Raw genomic sequence first — 20,252 nt, 5'->3', positions numbered from 1 at the left:
TTCCCTCCACGGTTAAGAACGACTAGTCAGTGACCACAGTCTGTTACACGCCCACCGCTTGTTAGCTGGGGGATCTCTGGCAGGCTGTGATGTCTCCAACCTCAGGATGCCCAGCAGCAGTGAGCACAGCACCCCGTTCCCCCGGGTGTGTGTGTGCACACTGAATGAGGTAAGGCACGGAAAGGCACTCAATAAGCCACGATCCCCGTGCAGAGCACACCCCCCCACAGTTCTTTGCTATCATACTTTGATCCAAAATAAACCCTCTGGAACAGACAGGAGAGAACAGAATCACAGGCAGCAAGAGGCCAGGGAATGGTGGTCGAGGGTACCAGTATCACAGCCAGAAAGCCCTGGCTCTGCTTTTCTCACCTGCCAACCTAAGTAACACTACCTTCCCCACAGGGGAGTGGTGAGGAACACAGAGCAAACTCATTGTCTTTCTTCCCCATCAGCCCCTTAATCCACGCAAAGGTTCTATGCCCTCCACCGCTGTGGTTATCCACCCCACTGGATCAAATCAGAGATGGATGGCTTTCTTCCTAATCTGCAGACGGAAAAAGCGAGGGTCAGATTATCCAAGGCTCAGAGCAAGTTGTCGAAGACTAGGAATGAAGGCCAGTTCTCTCATTCCCACCATACTCTCCCACCTAATTTCATTCCTGCCCAATGAAGATCATGTTTTCAAACGCCAAGGGCACAACGTCAACTTGAGGAAGTCTCGTGTGGCAGTGGCCAGGGTGCTGCCTCCTGACTGAAGTCCTCTAACAAGTCCACCTTGCACCCCGGAAACAGCACAGAACAGGCACCCCACCATGACGCAGAGTTGGAAGACAGAATAAAATCCCCGAAAAGTTCTGATAAGTCATAAAAGTTACCAGAAGCCAAAGAATGATGACCAATGCTAGCAAGTTTAGTTGGGGGTGAGAACTTACTGTGTCCCCGATCTTCAGGCCTTCACACTTCCTCTGGCCGGGGTAGGACACACCGTCCTGGCAGGTAGCAGTGAAGAACAGATTAAGGTCCTCAGGCTGATCCCAGACAGACACCTCCACTTTTGACCGGATGCTCTGAACAGAGAGAGAAGATGGAGCCAGAACCATTTAGAGCAGGCTGCAGCAGAGATGCTCTCTACACTGGTCCTTGGAGGCCCACAGGACCGTCCCTAACTTAGGAGCCTCAGGCCAAGGCAAGAGCCACTGGGCTTGGTTCACCACCCATCCCTCATCCTTTCCCTTCTCTGCACACTACACACCACCCTTGCCAGACCTGGCCCGAGCTCTCCCTCCGTGAGCTCAGAGAGGTTGACAGTGGTCCACCTGCCATATGGTAACTTTATCTGCTTCCAGGGGGTGATATTCTGTCCCCACTCACCACTCCAGAGTCACCTCTCATCCCACTCAGCTTTGGACACTCAGCTCCTCAAATCTTGCCATGTGCTCCCTAGACTTTAGTGGTTTAATGGGCCTGGGATAGCGTTCCCTCGGTCAATGGCTTCTCTTCCCCTGGCTAGCATCTTGTCAATCTTCCAAACCAGTTCAGCAGGCACTTCCTCCTAGAATCCACCTGGCTGATCCTTGCAATCACACCCACCCTCCATCAGATGAGGGCCACGTTCACTGAGTTTTGAACCATATTCTAAAAGAATAGTATCTTACATGGGGATAATGTTCTCAAGATGGCGAATGAAATAAAAGTCAAGCCAAAGTTACCCATCAGAAAAGAAAAAATAAAAGACGAAAAATATCAAGTGTTGGAAAGATGTGTGGAGCCCCTGGGCCTCCACTCTGCTGGTGTGAGTCTGACTGATACAAGCTTTGAGAAAACCATGAGGCACTGTCTACCAAAGCCTAGACCAACCTTGGACTTAGTAATTCACTGTAGGCTTATACCCAATAGAGACATGTACTGACCAGAGACACGCATGAGAATGTTCATAGCAACACTGTCCACAGCAGCTAGAAACCAGAACCATCCAAATGCCTGTCAATGGTAGAAGAGACCTTTAACAAAAACAATTATGGTGTGTTCACACAGAACACCATATAGTAACAATTAATGAAGTATCACTACATCCCATGACATAAATGAATCTTGTAACCCTGCCTGAAAGAAGTCAGACCCAAAGAGGATATATACTGTATGATTCTATTTATATGACATTTAAAAAGAGGCAAAATTAATGGTTACCCTTGGAGCGATAAACAGTAGAAGAGGGCATAATAGGTGGTTCTGGGTATTAGTAATATCGTTTTTTGATCTGGGTGCTGGATTGTCAGAGCTATTTAGCTTGTGAAGAGTTTGTACAAATTTCTGCACGCCTGTACATTGAAAAGCCTGCCATTGAAAATCTCTAAAGAGGGCACACTTTGGTGACTCAGGGCAAAGGAACTGGCTTGGGTCTTACAAAAAATAAATTTGTTTATACATAGATACAAGGACCCCAAGTTCAACTGACCCCGAGGCCCACACCCTCCTCTCAGGTGCACTTCAGGGAACATGGCATTGAATAGAGGGCTAGCAGAACTGCCTCTTCCTCTTTTGGGTTCTTTTCTTTGTGTTTTTTTTTTTTTTTTTTTTTTTTTTTTTTTTTTTTTGCTGAGCCTGTAGTGCTAAACTTGAATAAGTTAAATATGCAGTTTTTCCAACAAATTAATGGCTTGTTGAAAATACTCTCTGCCAAAAATAGTCTCCTCCTTTGCAACAAATTGTCCAAGTGCTTCTACAACTCTAAAAATACTCTCTCTTAAATCCACTTCCTCTTGTGCCAGCCTCAATCAGCCGAGAGTTGCATGAGTATCTCTCAACATACACAGTGCCCTCCTGCTAAAACACAGTTCTTTACAAAGCTCCCGAACTCACTGAGCAGGGAGCTCCCAGAGCCATATCCTATTTCTCCCTAGTACTGAACACAAGCTTCTGTTGAGTGAGTGAATGGATGGGTGTTTTAATGGTAGCTATACTAAGGGGTTTAGACCTAGTGGAAGAAACTTAAAATTATTTTTGAGGCAGGTCAAAAATTTTTTTATTGCTTATACTGTGCCTTTTTTTTTTTTTTCCTGTGACTTACTCATTCCATAACTAGAAGCTGTATCTCTTCCTCTCTCCCCTTCACCCATTTTGCCCAATCCCCTACCTCCCCTCCCCTCTGGCAACCATCAGTTTGTTCTATTTATAGATCTGATTCTGCTTTTTTTTTTTCTTTTACACGGTTCTACTTCTGAGTAGAATCATATAGTATTTGTCTTTTTCAATCTAACTTATTTCACTTAGCACAATACCCTCTAGGACTACCCATGTTGTCACAAATGGCACAATTACCATTTTTCTATGGCTGTGTAATATTCCATTGTGTATATCCACTGTATACTTAGGTTGTTTCCATATCTTGGCTTTTGTAAATAACACTGCAATAAACATAGGGGTACGTGCATCTTTTCAAATTTGTGTTTTCATTTTCTTTGGGTAAATACCCAGTAATGGAATTACTGAACCATAGGGTAATTCTATCTGTAATTTTTTGAGGACACTCCACACTGTTTTCCAAAGTGGCTGCACCAACCTCATTCCCACCAACAGTGTGAGAGGGTTCCCCTTTCTCTACATCCTTGCCAACATCTGTTGTTCCTTGTTAATTCTGGCCATTCTAACCGGTGTGGTATCTCAGTGAGGTTTTGATTTGAAGCTCCCTGATGGCTAATGATGATGACCATTTTTTCATGTGTCTGTTGGCCATTTGTAGGACTTCTTTGGGAGAAGTGTCTGTTCATGTCCTCTGCCCATTTTTTGACGTGATTATCTGTTTTTTGGGTGTTGAATTTGAGGAATTTTGTATAGATCTTGGATATCAGCCCTTTGTTGGCAGTGTCATTTGCAAATATCTTCTCCCATTCCGTGGGTTACCTCTTTGTTTTGCTGACTGTTTCCTTTGCTGTGCAGAAGGTTTAAGTCCCAAAAGTTCATTTTCACTTTTGTTTCCTTTGTTTCTGGAGATGTGTCTTGAAAAAAGTTGCTGTGGCCGATGTCGAAGAGGTTCCTGCCTATGTACTCCTCTAGGATTCTGATGGATTCCTGTCTCACGTTGAGGTTTTTCATCCATTTTGAGTTTATCTTCGTGTAAGGTGTAAGAGAATGGTAGAGTTTCATTCTTCTGTATATAGCTGAATATTACTCAGCCATCAGAAATGATGAATACCCAACTTTTGCATCAACATGGATGGGGCTGGAGGAGATTATGCTGAGTGAAATAAGTCAAGCAGAGAGAATCAATTATCATATGGTTTCAATTACTAGTGGAGCATAAGGCATAGCATGGAGGACATTAGGAGAAGGGAGGAAAAATGAAGGGGGGAAATTGGAGGGGGAGACGAACCATGAGCGACTGTGGACTCTGAGAAACAAACCAAGGGTTTTGGAGGGGAAGGGGATACAGGGATGAGTTGGCCTGGTGATGGGTATTAAGGAGGGCATGTACTGCATGGAGCACTGTGTGTTATACGTAAACAATGAATTTTGGAACACTACATCAAAAACTAATAACATACGGTATGGTGACTAACATAACATAATAAAAAATAATAATGAAAAAATATATATTTCCTAATTGTGAATAACTATGAGAATGAGGCAAATCAGTGTATCAAAAAAGGGCTAGGTAGATTGGAGCTATGTAAAAAATGACCTAGGGTCAGTCACATAAAACTCCCGTGTCTTGCCAACAAGACATTGGGAGGAAACACTTGTGCTCCCTCCCCAAGATCTGCTGGAGCTGCCTCCTGAACATGTTAATGGGGGATAGAGAACACTGGAGACTGGGATTCCTACTGAATGAACTGGTAACTATGATGGATGGAAATCAAATCTATGCTACATTCTGGCCATAAGACCCCAAAGCCTTGCGTTGTGATCTAAAGTTTGTATTATTCCTGCTCCCTACAGGAATCAGAAACTCTTAAGATGTTGGGGGCAGGGGACAGGAATCGTGGAGATTATTCAGTTCAACCTGTCAGTTTATGGAAGTGGGAACAGAGGCCAAAGAAAAGGCATCACCCAGGGATATTCAGCTGCTGGCAAGCAGGACAGAACCAGGCCTCCTCCCTACAGTGTTCCCACCTTGGAAAGTCAGGTTGCATTCTGGTCCTATGCATCTATCTCCTGCAAAAGACTATGGGCTCCCAAAGGGCAGGACTGTGTTTTGTTTACTTGTTTTCCCCCCAAGATACACATGATGTCTGCCACACATTAGGCCACTGGCATATTATCTGTTGACCGAATAAATGACCACATGGAATGGAGCATAAAATAGAGGATCCAAGCTTCAGGCAATGCAGTTCTTGCACATGAAGACCCCTGCAGGATGCTTGGAATTCGATTAACTCCCACCACATCTGCTCCTGAAGATGTTTCCTTACTCCTCATCCTAAGACAAGGAGACAATGTCAAGGATGCCAGAAGTTTAAAGGCTATTAAAATACTCAGGCAGGCTAGGTCACAGCTGCAGTTGCTTTAACTCAGGCCAGCTGTGGAACGGGTGGGCGCAGACTTGATGGCAACGACAAAAAGAGAAACACGTGCTTCGCTCGGAGACACATCTTCCACAGCCTCTCCTACTACCCTCCACATGCCAGGCTAGCAGTTTCCAGCTCCTTCTGTTCTTCCCCACTCTGAAAAGAAACCCCCCCGCCCCCTACTCCGCCACCATGATTCTAAGTCCTCATGCCCTTTCTCAATGTGACACAACGCTGGTGCATTGTGTGTGAGCACCCGGAGCCGCCCTCCAGGCTCTGGAAGAGAACCTCTCCCAGCACCGACAGCACAGCCAAGCTCCACGCCGCCAAACCCCCTTGGGAGGAGACTTGGTGATTTCTCACAATGAAGAATTTGGTACAGCAAACGAAAATACAGAAATCAAAGCCCAGAGTTGAAGATTTCCCACTATGAGAGCTGTCTACAACAGACTTGAGACTGCAGGACACGGACTTACACATACCCTTCCCATCTTGCTCCCGCCTCAGCCTCGCTAAATCCCACAGCTGTTTCGACTGTTACCTGTGCTTCACCCAAAATCTCTTCAGACTATCCCCACAGATGGCTGGCCAGCTCTCGGGGCAGGGGGTGGGGGTCGGAGTCAACACCCAAACTTAGTCATCTGCTGCATGACTCACATGGAATCCACCACAAACTGCCGAGACGGCAAGGTAACACAAACAGAAGCCAACAGCCCAGTCGCAGCTGGGTTCAGACCCAGGCCAGGGAGAGAAGCAGGTGGAAGGAAAGCCAGAGCTAGGTACGCTAAGTGCATACACACACACACACACACACACAGTAACAATGGGTCCAGCAGCATCAGGTGGGAGTTCTGGCTCTCACTCTGACTCCTTTAGTTCAGTGTCCAGAGGCTGAGGACAAAAGGCTCCCAGCAAGGAATGGCCCTTAGAAAGGAGGTGACATTCAGCAGGCCTGGGCCCCCTCCCCCACACACGATCTTTTCTCAGATATGCTCTTGGTAGGTCATGTTTCCATTCACCATGGAAATGTGAAAACCACTGAAGATAAGGTGAACCTGGAAACCCTGGCCTGCTGGGTCTGGTGAAGACTTAAAAATCAGAACAGAAAAGAGGATGTCGTATGTGGGGAATGGGGTAGAAGATGGGGAAGGAAGCCTTTGGTTTCTCTCAAGAGGAAGTTCCAAGAGGGAGGGGGGACTGGGGCATTTGTGAGAAGAGGACCTTTCACTGCACTAGAAGATGGGGGTGGGTGGAGGACCAAAAGCCATCCACAAATCCTCAGTGCCTTCCAGCTCACCACCTTTTGGATGCTGAAGCTCCAGGAGACCAACTGACAGCCCTGGAGTCCCCCAGTGGCAAGCGCACAACCTCTGGCTCCTGGTCCAGCTGAGCAATATTTCGTAAGTCAGAACAGGACTGCATCAGTAGTCTGACAAAGTCAACACTGGAGAGGCAGAGTTCCAAATACTCACTTGCACATCAGTCACGGCTGGGAAGGTAGTTTTTCCTACCACACGTGTGATGCCATAGTGGATCCTGGGTTAGCCCATAAATGTCTATTTTACATAAGGTTAGGACTAATAGTGCTACTTCAACTATATTTACTTTATGCATAACTTTGTTTTAACAGGAAGAGGCACTCAATTCCAGTGTGGGAATTAGCTGGCCCCATGAGGGGCTGGGTGGATCCTGGAAGCTACAACCCTTGTGGGTCATTGCAAGGAGGGGACAGCTGAGCGTCCCGACTTGCCTGCACAAGAAACTGGGCCTGCCATCTTCCTGAGAAAAGTAGGTCCGAGTCAAGTACTTCCTGGGTCCACAGAACTGAGGGAAAGGAGGAGAGGAAGGAGAAGGGTCTAGGAATCCTGGAGACGAGCTTGGCATGGGGAAGGGACAGCTGGAGCGCCTCTGGCAGTGCTCCACTTCCGCTCACAGGCAGCCAAGTCCGGGTGATGAGTTACAGAGCACAGAACTCACCAGGCCCTCTCAGCCTCCCTCTGAAAGGCCCTGATTACAACCAGACCTAAGTGGGCAGGCAAGGGGCCTGATTCTTACAGTCCATGGCAGTCTGCAGCTCTCTGCGGAGCTCCAAGAGCCTGGGGAATGCTGACTGCCCTGCCCACTGGGAGGTGAGGTCAGCAGGCGTGCTTCTCTCTTCCTGCCAACATGCAGGCAGGATCACCTGGGCAACCGGGTAGGTGCAGAGAACCTGTGCCCCCCTCAAGCATAGCGCTCCCGTGGGCCCAAGTTTTCATGAAGTCAGAACCCAGGCATGTCTGGGGGCCATTGGCCTGAGCCTGACTATACCATTTACTGATTACTGGGTTTAATGTTTGTTGAGAATCAAGATGGCAGAGGTAAGGGGAGAGGATGCAGCAAGCAGGATGGTCTCCAGCCCAAACCTGAGTGAAGGAAGAAGGCATCAAACTCAAGAGACCGGCCGCAGAGGGATGCTTGAGGGCTCAGTCAGTTAAGCGTCTGCCTTGGCTTGAGTCATGGTCCCAGGGTCCTGGGATCGAGCCCCGCTTGGATTCCCTATTCAGTGGGCAGCCTGTTCTCCCTCTACCTGCCACTCCCCCTGCTTTGCTCTCTCTCTTTCTCTTTCTGTGTCAAACAAATAAAATCTTAAAAAAAAAAAAAAAGAGAGAGAGAGAGAGTGAGAGAGAGACAGGTAGCAGGAAGCAGAGCCACATACGCCAGCCTAATTCACAGCCCACCTTTGTGCACGTCAGCTCCTGGAGCCTCAGCGGGACAGGGTGGGGTGGGGTGGGGTGGCCATAGGGAAAAACTGATGACTTACATTGTACGCATTGATAATCAGTTGAATGATATTTTTGGAGTCTCCGTGTAAAATCTCCACTGTCGTTCCAGGTATCAGGGCTGTGAAATTCTTGGAAAAAAAAAAAAGAAAAAGAAAAAGAAAGAAAGAAAGAAGAAATATAAGCCAATTTTTCCCTTCTATACCAACTGCTCTCCTGAGCTAGACCAGTAAGGAGCCCCCAGCACCACACTCTCTCACATCATAAACTGGAGAAGACGTCACAAGCAAGGTGAGAGGACCTGGCTCTGGGGCGCACACATGTGGAAAACCAACCTCTGAAGGTCTGCCTCAAAGGGCCTGGTAAGATCTGTTCCTGAAGCAGAATGTCCTGCTCCTCCCGGGAGACCTCCCCCCCCCCCCCCCCGCAACAGACAACTCTCTGAAATTCCACCCTCCTCTATGAGCAACTTAGTCTTGATATCCTTGCCGTCTTTCCTCAAGTCTACATAGATCTGTATTCCCAGGTTCAGCTCAAGGACGCCCTGAATGTGTTCAGCAGGAGCAAAGGGGGAAGCTCTTCCAAGAGTCTATGGCCTCTTCCCTGAATGGGGAACTGAGATGTGAGTGGTGGCTTCCCAGGGACAGCTGGGTATCTCTGGGTGAAATCCTGGGCACAGGAGGCAGCCTTGAAGTGGCTGCCTCTCCTCTTTCATTTGTCCTAACACCTGAGTAGGTCACATGTTAGACTGCCAGAGACCTCCAGGAACTCCCACTGTCCTCAGCCTGCCTTGGGCCACACTGGCCAACTCCCTCAGTAAGGTGTCCTTGGTTCCAAGCAAGAACGGTTTAGGCCACAGGGGACTGCTTCTGTCTTGAGGTATCTGGAAACACACCCAGTCTAGTCTGTACAACTGATCCCTCTAGAAATGTTCCTTGTAAACAGACAGGTTTTGTCCTGCTATCTTCCTCTGCACAAGATAAGGAAAACAATCCTCATTCCTTGTTTTCATCTTCTGAAACTGATTCAGACTACAAGAAGAGAAAGAACTCAAGCAGATGCAAGTGGTATTTGATCAGTGATAATCTCAGGCAGAAGCAAGAGAAGACCACAGACAGGGGTTCTTCTGTGGATAGTTAAGAACAGTCTGGAGAGGGGATGGAAGCTCGCTGGTCCGAAGGGCGGGCAGGGCTGGGGGAGGAGGGGGGGCAGGGCTGGGGGAGGAGGGCGGGCAGGGCTGGGGGAGGATTGCGGATTCAGTTCTCAGTAACTTTTCAAGCCAAAGAAGTCAGAGGGGAGCTGGGCTTTCCATCTCACTTACACACACTCGACCTGAGTAACTGGGAGACTTCTAGTTCAAAATGTGACTTGCCCAGATGGTGAGAAAGAACGCATTCACAGGGGAAGTTACAACGACGGTCTAGAGGGTGACCCAGGAAAAGTCTCATAGAGTCAATTCATACACAGACTCCTCTATTCACTCAAGACATCTGTTGCTTGGGGCGCCTGGGTGGCTCAGTGGGTTAAAGCCTCTGCCTTCGGCTCGGGTCATAATCCCAGGGTCCTGGGATCGAGCCCCGCATTGGGCTGTCCGCTCCGCGGAGAGCCTGCTTCCTCCTCTCTCTCTCTGCGTACTTCTGATCTCTATCTGTCAAATAAATAAAATCTTTAAAAAAAAAAAAAAAAAAGACATCTGTTGCTTTCTTTGGGAATTCCTGTCTCAGACTAAGCCCCTGGTCTGCCCTACTCTGCAAAGAAGGCATAAAACCCCGAATACTGGAGTTAGTAATGTAGCCTGCTCCACTGCCTGGGTTTTCTTTCCGTACATTTTTATTTTATATTGTCCTTCCCTATGACACTGAATATCCATTTCATCACCTGAAAAATGGGAGCTCATATTATTTCTAAAGTTTTTCTCAGGATCAAACTAGATACTGTGTTTACATTGCTTGTAAAGGCATGCACATCTAGGGGAATGCTAATATATTCTTCGATACTGTTATTTTCCACTAGATCAAGACAGGGCTATATTCCAGCCCTCCTGTGGATCTCCTCCCACACAGAGCAAGGCCGTTAACACTCCTCACCCCACCGCCCCACATTCTAATCGCCCGTTCACCTTGGGATCATCATGGGCCCTGGAATCAGGCCATGAGCCTCCCTCACTCCCTCCAGGCATACCTTGTAGAGCATATAATGGCTTTTTGTCACCGCAAAGATGAGGTTGATATTGTTCTCTGCCAACTTCTCTCCAAGCAAGGCAAGGGATGGATAGTCCTAGAGCCAAGGCAAAAAAAGGTCAAGGCTGTACTGTTTCCAACAGGATGAGACCGTGGACCCCAGCTCCAGCATGCACTCGGGAATTCATCAGTTGCTGAGAAAAGCAGCTTCCCCTGGCCACCTTTAATAAGAAAGCCCCAGCTGCGAGCTTCAAACTAAGGAAATACGCCAAGATCTCAGGAAAGGACCCTATGGCACCCCCCAAACTAGATGCATTGCCCCATCCCTCCTAAGCCAGAATGGAGACGTGACGAAGGAGAGAGTCCCACACCTGCCGTGTGTCTCCCTCTATCCTTCCAGCAGGGATGGGACAGAGAGGACAGCCGCCCCCCCCCACCCCCGCCAGAGTCCAGCCACCACACCCTGTGATCTACCATCAGCTCCTGTTATCTTCCCTCTCTTCCTGAAGACCCCTCCTCCCTATCTCCCTGCCCTGTTTTCCCTCTCTTAAGCCCAGCAGCTGGGCCTGCTGATGTCTGTTATGGGTCCTGCTCACAACTCAGAATAGGCAGAAGAGGCTGCTGACCTCTGGACCAAAAGTTGGCCTGTGGGAGGGGAGCCAGGGAGGAGGGGAGGGTGGGGGCTGAGAGGCAGTCCCAAAGGATTTTAATGTCTCAAAGGATTTTAAGGGCTAACATGGGTACAGAGGTCCTCAACAGCTCTACAGTTACCAAGTTTTATGATTATCAGTCCTTTTTTCAGACTTCATTATTCTTGGATAATATGTGAGGCTTGAAACTGGAGAAAATGGGTTTGCCCAGCAAAAAATGTTGTAAAATATTTCTCTGTAGCCAGACACCAGAATGGATTTGGGAAGGAAAAGATATAGATTTTTATTTTTTTTTTTAACTGCACAGTAAGTATGACAAAATCTTGCTAATTGTTGTATCTGGGAAACAGGTATATAGGAATTCATTTCACTGGTCTACCTACTATTATATATGTTTGAAATTTTGCATAAACTGTTTTAGATGACATGGTCATAGTCACAGACTATGCTGCCCAGGCCTGCCCCAAGGACATTGGTCCTTGAGGCCTCCTATTCTGTGCACACCTCTGCAGCCATACTCCTGACCCGACAGAACTCTGTGCCTCAGGATGCTCATTTCTAGAAGTTACAAAGTTTTACCTTCACTTGTTTTGCCCTATAGCTTCTGTCCCAGTTTTGGTCTCTACAGCAACACAGTCCCTGCACTCCTGAAAGGTCACCTCCATCCTCTGGGATCTATCCTGTCTGCCCTGGTCACCTCTTCCTTAACTAGCTTGCATTTAAGTGCACACTGGCTGGAAGATGAAGCAGCTACAGAAATCCGTGAGAAACATTCTAAGTTAATGAGGAGTTCTGGAAGCCCAGTGGGGGAGATGGCACAGAAACCCAGTTTCCAGAACAGATTGGAAAGCCCATGAGTAAAGGGCCAGGTGAGCGCTTGGCCCATGGATAGGAGCATGGGAGCGGGGCTGGGGTCCCCGGCCCTCACCATCTGATTGGACACAGTGTACTCGTTGGCCTCATTCAGGTGGCACTGGCCATCATGCGGCTGCACCAGGCCCCCCAGTTTTCCGTCCAGCGCGATGTGGGGCACGTCGTCCGTAGTGAACACCAGCAAATGTAGAGCATCCTTTCGCCAGCCAATCTTCTCCTGAGGACAGAACTTTGATGAGTGCCAAGCAACATCATTGGACTGCTGCCCAGGCCTGCCCCAAGACATTGGACAGGGCACAGGCCCATCGCCCAGGGTCAAGGACTGAATCAGAGGCATTTCCCTACATGCACAGCTGGGGGAACACTCATAGAAACCAGAGGAAGGATTCCACAGAGCTGAGAAGAGACACAGCCGGGACTGAGGAAGCGTAAGTGCACAGAGACAGATCTCCACAGCTGGGCCCACACTGGCCCATGTGCCTGGAACCTCCCTCCCAACCATTCTATCTTCCCTGCTCCTTTCAGTTACACCTGAGGGCTACCCTTCTCGATGCTTCCCCTTTTAGCTTCCTTCCCCAGAAAAGCCTTTAGTCCACCTCAACACAAACCCCACGAGGCACTCAGGCTGGCTGGCCTTATCTTAAGAAGACTGATAAAGAACACTTCAGTCCTCCAGCGAGACACAAACTGCTCAGAATGGAGTGTTTCAGTGATTAATGGATCTGTCTTTGGAGGATTTGGTAAAATCTGCCATTTAGTCTGGTAGGTGTAAACCACTCTAACTGAGCTACTTTAGTGTTTAAGGTCAATCAGATTAGCTCTGTCCTCCCTTCTCTGCTTCTTGCATCCACTCCAGTCAGAGGCACAGCTGAACACCTGTAAGGGAAAGACTCTATTTCTCAGACTGAGACACTGTGGCTCCGATGTGACACAAAATAGTGAAAGGGCATCCCGAATACCACTCTGTTGGTAGCAGAGTGAACACATGAAGTATTAAACATGCTGAGCGTTATCTACACATGCACACTTGACAGGAAAGCCAAAGTCTGGGTTCACAGACTTCATGAGTCAAGGGCAGTTGTGCTTCAGAGAGATGGGGAGTTGAGGGCATCACCATCTTTCTTATTACCATACTGATGAATTTAACAGCCTTAAAGAGCTATAACATTTTTCTCACTTGCTCCAAAAGCAGCATGGAAAAAAAAAAATCACAAAATATCAGACTAATGAGAGGGAGAAAAAGAGGCTGAAGAGAAGCCAATGAGGACTGAGAGCAGGGATGCCTCCTGTGAGAAGGAACTTATCTCTTGGGGAATCAGTCTCCTCGACTCTCCACATTCATCCAACATTTGACTGCTGATCTCCTACTGTGTGTCAGGCCCTATGGAGCGGGTCCACAAAACAGCTTATTCCAGATCCCAAAGAGCTTACAGGCAAATGGAAACACAGCTCCAACACATCACGATGAGGATGCTAATGAAGGTACACACAATGTCAATGGAAATGGGAGAGGGAGAAGACGGAAGCCTCCCCAGGATACGTGAAACGTAAGCTGAGCTGGAAGGATACGGAGGGCTCTTCAAGGAAGCTGGAAGAAGACATGAAGGAGGAGGCAGAAGAGGGGGGTGGGTGTTCTAGGCACTAGCAAAGACACAAAGGGAGGGCAACCACATTTTGGAGACCTAGAACGAGAAGCCTAGGTCTCTGACAGCAATGAAATCTAAGCCATGACAAAACTAATCTGTGGTGTTAGAAGTCAAAACAGTGGTTCCCCTTGGAGGCACAACCGGGGGGCGTTAATAACTAACAAAAGTCACAAGGAGGCTTCTGGGTTGCTGGTGATCTTCTGTTTACTGACCTGATACCTGGTATTTCCACCTTGTGAAAATTTACAGCAATGCACTCTTATGTTGTTTTCTGCACATAATATTGGACTTTGATAAAGAGTTTAAAACCGTGAGGGGCATATGAGTGGCAGAGTTGGTTAAGCATTTGTGTTCAGCTCAGGTCATGACCCCAGGGTCCTGGGATCAAGTCCCATGTCAGGCTTCCTGCTCAGTGGGGAGTTTGCTTCTCCCTCCTCCTCTGTCCTTGCCCCCACTCGTGCTCTCTCTCTCAAATAAATAAATAAAATCCTTGAAAAAAGAAGTTTAAAACTGTGAAATACATAAAGCAGCACATTATAAGCCATGGAGTGTGGGAGGGCAGGATGCTTAGGAGACAAAGCATAATCAAGAGAGCGTAGGGGCGCCTAGATGGCTCAGTCAAACATCTGACTCAGGTCATGATCTCAGGCTTGTGAGATGGAGCCTGGTGCTGGGCTCTGTGCAGGGCGTGGAGCCTGCTTAAGATCCTCGCTCTCGGGGCGCCTCGGTGGTCAGTGGGTTAAAGTCTCTGCCTTTGGCTCCGGTCGTGATCCCAGAGTGCTGGGATCAAGTCCCGCATTGGGCTCTCTGCTCAGCAGGGAGCCTGCTTCCCCTCCTCTCTCTCTGCCTGCTTGTGATCTCTGTCTGTCAAATAAATAAACAAAATCTTAAAAGAATAAAATTTTTAAAAAATTTTTTAAAAAATTAAGAAAAGATTCTTGCTCTCCCTCTGACCTCCCCTCCAAAAAAGGTTGGGGTGGGGGGGGGCGGAATGTAAACCAATAGCACTTTTTGCAGAAAAAATGTGGATCTGCTATCCACGAGGATACAACAATGTGCTAACCACCCTGACAAGAAAGTAAAACCACCCCTAATCTGACAGTGTATTAAGAACCTTAGAAAAAGATCAGAGACCTAAAAAAATGTACAGAGTTAGTTTCCATGGATCAGAAGTATGTTACTGAGATGTCATCTCTTCCCAGATGGACCTATAAACTTGGCACAATCCCAATCAAAAGCCAAGAAGTTTAAAGTTTTTAATTTAATTTAAATTAAAAATAAGTTTAATCTAAAATTCATATGGAAAGGCAAATCACAGATACTAGCCACATAATTTTCTAAAAACAACAAAGTTGAGAAGCTCTAGATTATCTAAAGTCAAGGCTTATTACAAAGCATCAGTAATTAAGACAGCCAATAAACATCAATGGTGGAGCATGACAGAGATAAACAGACTCACACAGAGATGGTCAATTCAACAGAAGGTACTCGAACAATTAGACATCCATATGGACAAAAATGAAGCTCAACCCATACCTCTTACTGAAGAGATTAAAAAATTAACTAGACTTAAGATTCTGAAGAAAAAGGAAAAAACCTTTGTGACCTTCCTATAGGAAGAGATTTCTTAGATAAGATGATTCACAGGATAAAAATTGACAAACTGGACTTCATCAAAATTAAAAACATCTGGGACGCCTGGGTGGCTCAGTTGGTTGAGCAGCTGCCTTTGGCTCAGGTCATGATCCCAGCGTCCTGGGATTGAGTCCCACATCGGGTTCCTTGCTCCGCGGCGAGCCTGCCTCTCCCTCTGACTCTGCCTGCCACTCTGCCTGTGCTCGCTCTCTCTCTCTCTCTCTCTGACAAATAAATAAATAAAATATTAAAAAAAATTAAAAACATCTGCTCTTTGAAAGACACCATTAAGAAAATGAAGTGAGAAGGTGTGGACTGGGAGAAAACATTTTCAAAGAAATAAAAATCTGATAACCTGTCTGTAGAACACCTGAAGAACTCTCGTAGGTCAGTACAAAAACAGACAACTGAATTTAAAAAGACAGAGACTTGAACTGACATTTCACCAAAGAAGGGAGATGGATGGAAATAAGCACATGAAAGGGTCCTCAACATCATTAGGCATGAAGGAACTGCACATTAAAACCACAATAAGAATGCACTAGATAGCTACTCCAATAGCTACCACACCAATCCTGATAATACCAAGTGCTGAAGGGATATGGTGTACTGAGATTACAAACATTCCAGCAACTTTGGAAACAGCTTGGCAGATTCTTATAAAGTTACACATACAATTACCATCAACCCAGCAATCCCCCTCCTTTGGTATTTACCCACAGGAAATGAAAACTTGTGCTCACATGAAGATTTCTACGTGAATGCATTTTTCTATGGTTTTGTTTTTAAGGAATCTCTACATCCAACGTGGGGCTTGAACTTACAACCCCAAGATCAAGAGTCAGAAAGAGCCAGTCAGGCACCCCTCTGTGCAAATATTTATAGGAGCTATTCAAGATCACCAAAAAGTCGAGACACCGAGCGGTGAACAGAAAGACACAATGTTGTACATCTGTACAATGGGAGACTGTTCTGCACCAAAAGGAACAAACTCCTAACACACACACACTCGCACACACAAAAGACCTGGACAGATCTCCGAAGCATTATATTAAGTGAAAAACACCAGAATCCAAAGGCCACGTGTTAACTCCATTCACATGACACTAGGGAAACGACAAAAACAAACTGGTAGGGACAGAAACAAACTGGTAGTTGCCAACGGCTGAGGGTCGAGGGAGGGGCCCAGCAACAAAGGGATGCTAGGGAACCTTCTGGGGGAGGAAAATAACCCCGATCTTCACTGTGGGCGGCTGGAAGACTTGAGCCCAAAAGGGTGAATTTTACTCTATGTAAATTATCCCCCCCTTAATGTGACTTAAAACAAACACCCTTCAAGAAGTATACATCTTTTGACTCGATGATTCTACTCCAAGGGACTCGGTCTGCAGTAAGTCTCCCGAAGTACGCACAGCAGTCTTTTCACCAGTAGTGATGCACAAGGGAAGATGTGAGTACCCTTATTCAGGAATGGTTAAGTAAACGAAGAGATCTCTTCTCTGGCTATTAGAAATTATGTCCATAAAAAGTATGAAATTTTGGGTAAACGTGTGTGATATTAAGTGGAAAACCACATATAGCATACTATGATGATGGCATGACTGCAAACCATGAGAAACGAGCCGGACTTTCTCGAAAAAAGAGAGTCAAAGCAGTTGACACGACATACACCATAATGTGGTTGGGGGCGAGATGACAGGCAGTATCTTTTTCTTTCTTCCATTGTGCGCCCAACTGTCTTTCATAAGCAAGCACCACTTTCCCAAGACTGGGCTGTGAACACTGGTCTGTTGTTCAGCCACTTCTGCCTTCCCTTCTGCACCAGCTTCCCCAGGGGCTTGTAGGGACCTAAAGGAGGCTGGCAGCAAGGGCACAGAACAGTGTGGAACCTGGGGGCCCAGAGATAGGCATTTCCATTTTGCCGTCACCCCTAATTACCTGTGCAGCTTTGACCAGATTACTTAATGCCTTAAGAGCTTTTCTTCTTGCTAGTAAAAACAGGAATAATACTAAACATTTATTGATCACTTCCACTCACTCTTCTGTAATCTTCACCACAGCCCTTATAATGCAGGGAATACACCGCCGTCGTGAAGATGGGGAAAGCGGTGTCCAGAGACGCTAAGTCACTAGCCCAAGGTCACTGAACAAGTAGGAACCAGAGAAGCCCCATTCAGGAGATCTCTTTCTTACTCACAAAGCTGGACTGGCCAATCATGTAGAGAGAGAGGATGGGATAGGGGTGTGTGTGTGTGTGTGAGAGAGAGAGAGAGAGAAAGAAATGAAAGAATTCAATAAAATACTCAGTAGTCTCCAGGCACCGGGGTGGCTCAGTGGGCTAAAGCCTCTGCTTTTGGCTCAGGTCATGATCTCTGGGTCCTGGGATTGAGCCCTGCATCGGGCTCTCTGCTCGGCGGGGAGCCTGCTTCCCCCTCTCTCTCTGCCTGCCTCTCTGCCTACTTGTGATCTCTGCCTGTCAAAATAAATAAATAAAATATTAAAATACTTAGTAGTCTCTCAACTACTGGCTGCCAAGTCCAAGATAAATGTTTGTTAAATTGAAAGGTTGCATCTGAAACAGAAATAGCTCTATAAACAAAGAATGGCGCAGCCTAATAATAATAATTCTGTTTTCCCTGAACTGGACTCTTATTACGTAAGTGACCTTAACAAACTTGGCCCAGAGGCTGGGCTGCAGAGAATGAGTCCGGCCATGCTTATTCATTTGCCCAGGCTTTTGGGCTCCGATTTTGGAAGCAGGGACTCCACGGAGAATTCACATTAGAAATAATTTTCCTACAGTCCGCCTGGACTATTTGGAAGGCTTAAGTTCTGTCTGCCATGTCTGGGGCAGAGAGCAAAGGTGGGACAGCAGATGGCTTTTTTTCAAGAAAGGACAGCTGCAGGATGGAGTGTGGCGTGGGAGAGAGAGTACACGAGCTTTTGAGCAAATGAGGCTGAGATCAAACCTGCTTTGCTCTGAGATGCCTCTCTCGACCTTGGTTTCTCCATCCGCAACAAAAATGGAGGAAATCCTATTTTGCAGGGCTGAAGCTGGGTGTAGACATCATGTATTACAAAGCCCTTAGCACATAAAAGAGGGGCTACACAAAGGGTCTGCGGTTATTACTCGAAGACTGGTACTAATTCCTGCATTTTCTCCCTTGGCCTTACTCTGCTGGATGTGGGAGGCTCCGCCACGGTCACAGGGGCTACGAAGGACGGCACACAGAGAAGCTGAAAAAGGCCTTGAGTTAAAACCTCAAACCTCAATGAGATTCTACCGCACACCTAAAAGAATCGCTGAACCGAAAAAGACCGACCACATCAAATACTGAGGGGGATGTGGAGTCACACGCCACCACAAGCCACATAAGATGATACGTGTGCTCTGGAAAACAGTCTGGCAGTTTCTTAAAAGGTTCAACATCCACCAGATGACCCAGCAAGTCCACTCCCAGCTACAGAAACAAAAGAAACAAAAGCGAACATCTACGCAAACACTTGAATGCACACATTCAGAGCAGTTCTGTTTGCAATAGGCCAGAACGACCAGATATCGCAAAACCACCCAAACACCCAGCCACACACGGACAGATAAACAAGTCGCGGTCTGTCCATGCAATGGAAGGATGGAGACACTGGACAGCACAGGTAAGTTTCAAAGTCACTGCGCTCGGTGAAAGAAACCAGGCCAAAAAGGTATGTATGCTGAATATAGACAATTTTAGCAAATGCAAACTCAGGTACTGAGACAGCAAGCTAATTAGGGGCTGCCTGGGGTGAGGAGGAGTAGGAGGAGGAGGGAGAAATGACAAAGGAGAACCAATGCTCCCTGGGGAGAGAAGGATATGTTCGTTATCTTGATCATGGGCTGTGTGTGTGTGTTGTGTGTGTATGTGTGTGTGTGTGTGTGTATCTCACAGGTGGTGTGGAAACGTGTCAAATTTCTTAAATTGTACACTTTCAATGTCTAGTTTGTTATACATCTGTTTTATATATATATATATATATATATATATATATATATATATGTATGTATATCTGTGTGTATATATGTATCTCCTCAATAAAGCTGTTGCATTTAAGGAAGACTTGGTTTGCTCACAAAGTCTCAATTACAAGAAATGACACAAACAGACCCCGTGTCCGTCATGTGGGAGGAAACACAGCTCGGACATGTTCTTTTGTCCGGGGCAGCAACGCACAGCAGCGAGGGGCCCCATCCTTCCGCTCTCAACCTGTCTTTCTGACCTGGGGCAAGTTACTCAGTCCTTCCCGGGCAGCTTCTGCTTCATAAAAAGGAGAGAACAGAATACTGACAGAATACGGACAAAATGGGGCCGTAGAGAGGATGACATATAGGGGTGGCATCCAGCTCCCCACCTGCACCTAGTGAATAGTTAAAAATGACAATGACCATCAATCAGTATTCTCATGGAGTTGCAAATCCCTGACCCGTCTGTAATTCAGAAGCATTCAATCTTATCTTTGCTCCGTAGGATCATGGGCAATGTTTATTCTACTTTCTGCTCATCTGCATTTTCTATACTTTTAGATTGAACATATTCTCTTTTTAGAAAAAAAAAAAAAATTAAGGGGGGGGGAGAACCTAGATCTATTTATGTAGCTACATTTTTCTTCACGTCTCAGAGTAAAAACAATATATTTAAAAGCCAGTTTCCATTAAATGCCATAGAGGTCAGCCGCGAGATGAACATGTCAGGGATTGGGGGGAAGGGAAATGTACCCGACTCAGCTTCAAGAAATCGGGCATCCGGCCAAGGTCGCCATTCACTTAACTTTTCCCGGTTCTTTGCTCAGACCTGCATCAAATTCACCACAAGGTCTGTTTCCTCCTTCAAACCCTCATTCCTGCACTTGCTCAGGTGACCTCACCTTCTTCGTCACCAACAGGACTCGCCGCCCCATCTATTCCCAGGGGCATCCTCCTGGCCTCTCTGATCTCCCTGTCCCCAAAGAAGGAGAGATCCTCCCGCCC

The 20,252-nt window shown here is 46.8% G+C and overlaps 1 protein-coding gene and 1 long non-coding RNA gene across 3 annotated transcripts in view; one reads left to right on the top strand and one right to left on the bottom strand.

The window, feature by feature from the left end:
* Positions 1 to 20,252, bottom strand: part of ITGB5 (integrin subunit beta 5) — a 114,294-nt gene that overhangs the window by 36,136 nt on the left and 57,906 nt on the right. The window contains exons 6-9 of one of the 2 annotated variants that reach the window (XM_082699643.1): positions 12,025 to 12,186; positions 10,448 to 10,543; positions 8,308 to 8,397; positions 936 to 1,070 (exon numbers count right to left, since the gene is read on the bottom strand). In XM_082699643.1, coding sequence (XP_082555769.1) covers positions 936 to 1,070; positions 8,308 to 8,397; positions 10,448 to 10,543; positions 12,025 to 12,186 — 483 coding nt within the window. The remainder of the gene's footprint in view (positions 1 to 935; positions 1,071 to 8,307; positions 8,398 to 10,447; positions 10,544 to 12,024; positions 12,187 to 20,252) is intronic. The other variant, XM_082699644.1, reaches the window with a different exon arrangement.
* Positions 8,379 to 14,114, top strand: LOC309848812. The gene is made up of 2 exons (XR_014303305.1): positions 8,379 to 8,628; positions 10,847 to 14,114. It is a non-coding gene; the product is annotated as an uncharacterized lncRNA (long non-coding RNA).

Source organism: Mustela nivalis (assembly GCF_964662115.1).
Source record: "Mustela nivalis genome assembly, chromosome: 1".
Classification (NCBI taxonomy): Eukaryota; Metazoa; Chordata; class Mammalia; order Carnivora; family Mustelidae; genus Mustela; species Mustela nivalis.
Note: the sequence above shows the minus strand (reverse complement) of the source record. Positions and strands in the feature narration are given on the sequence as shown.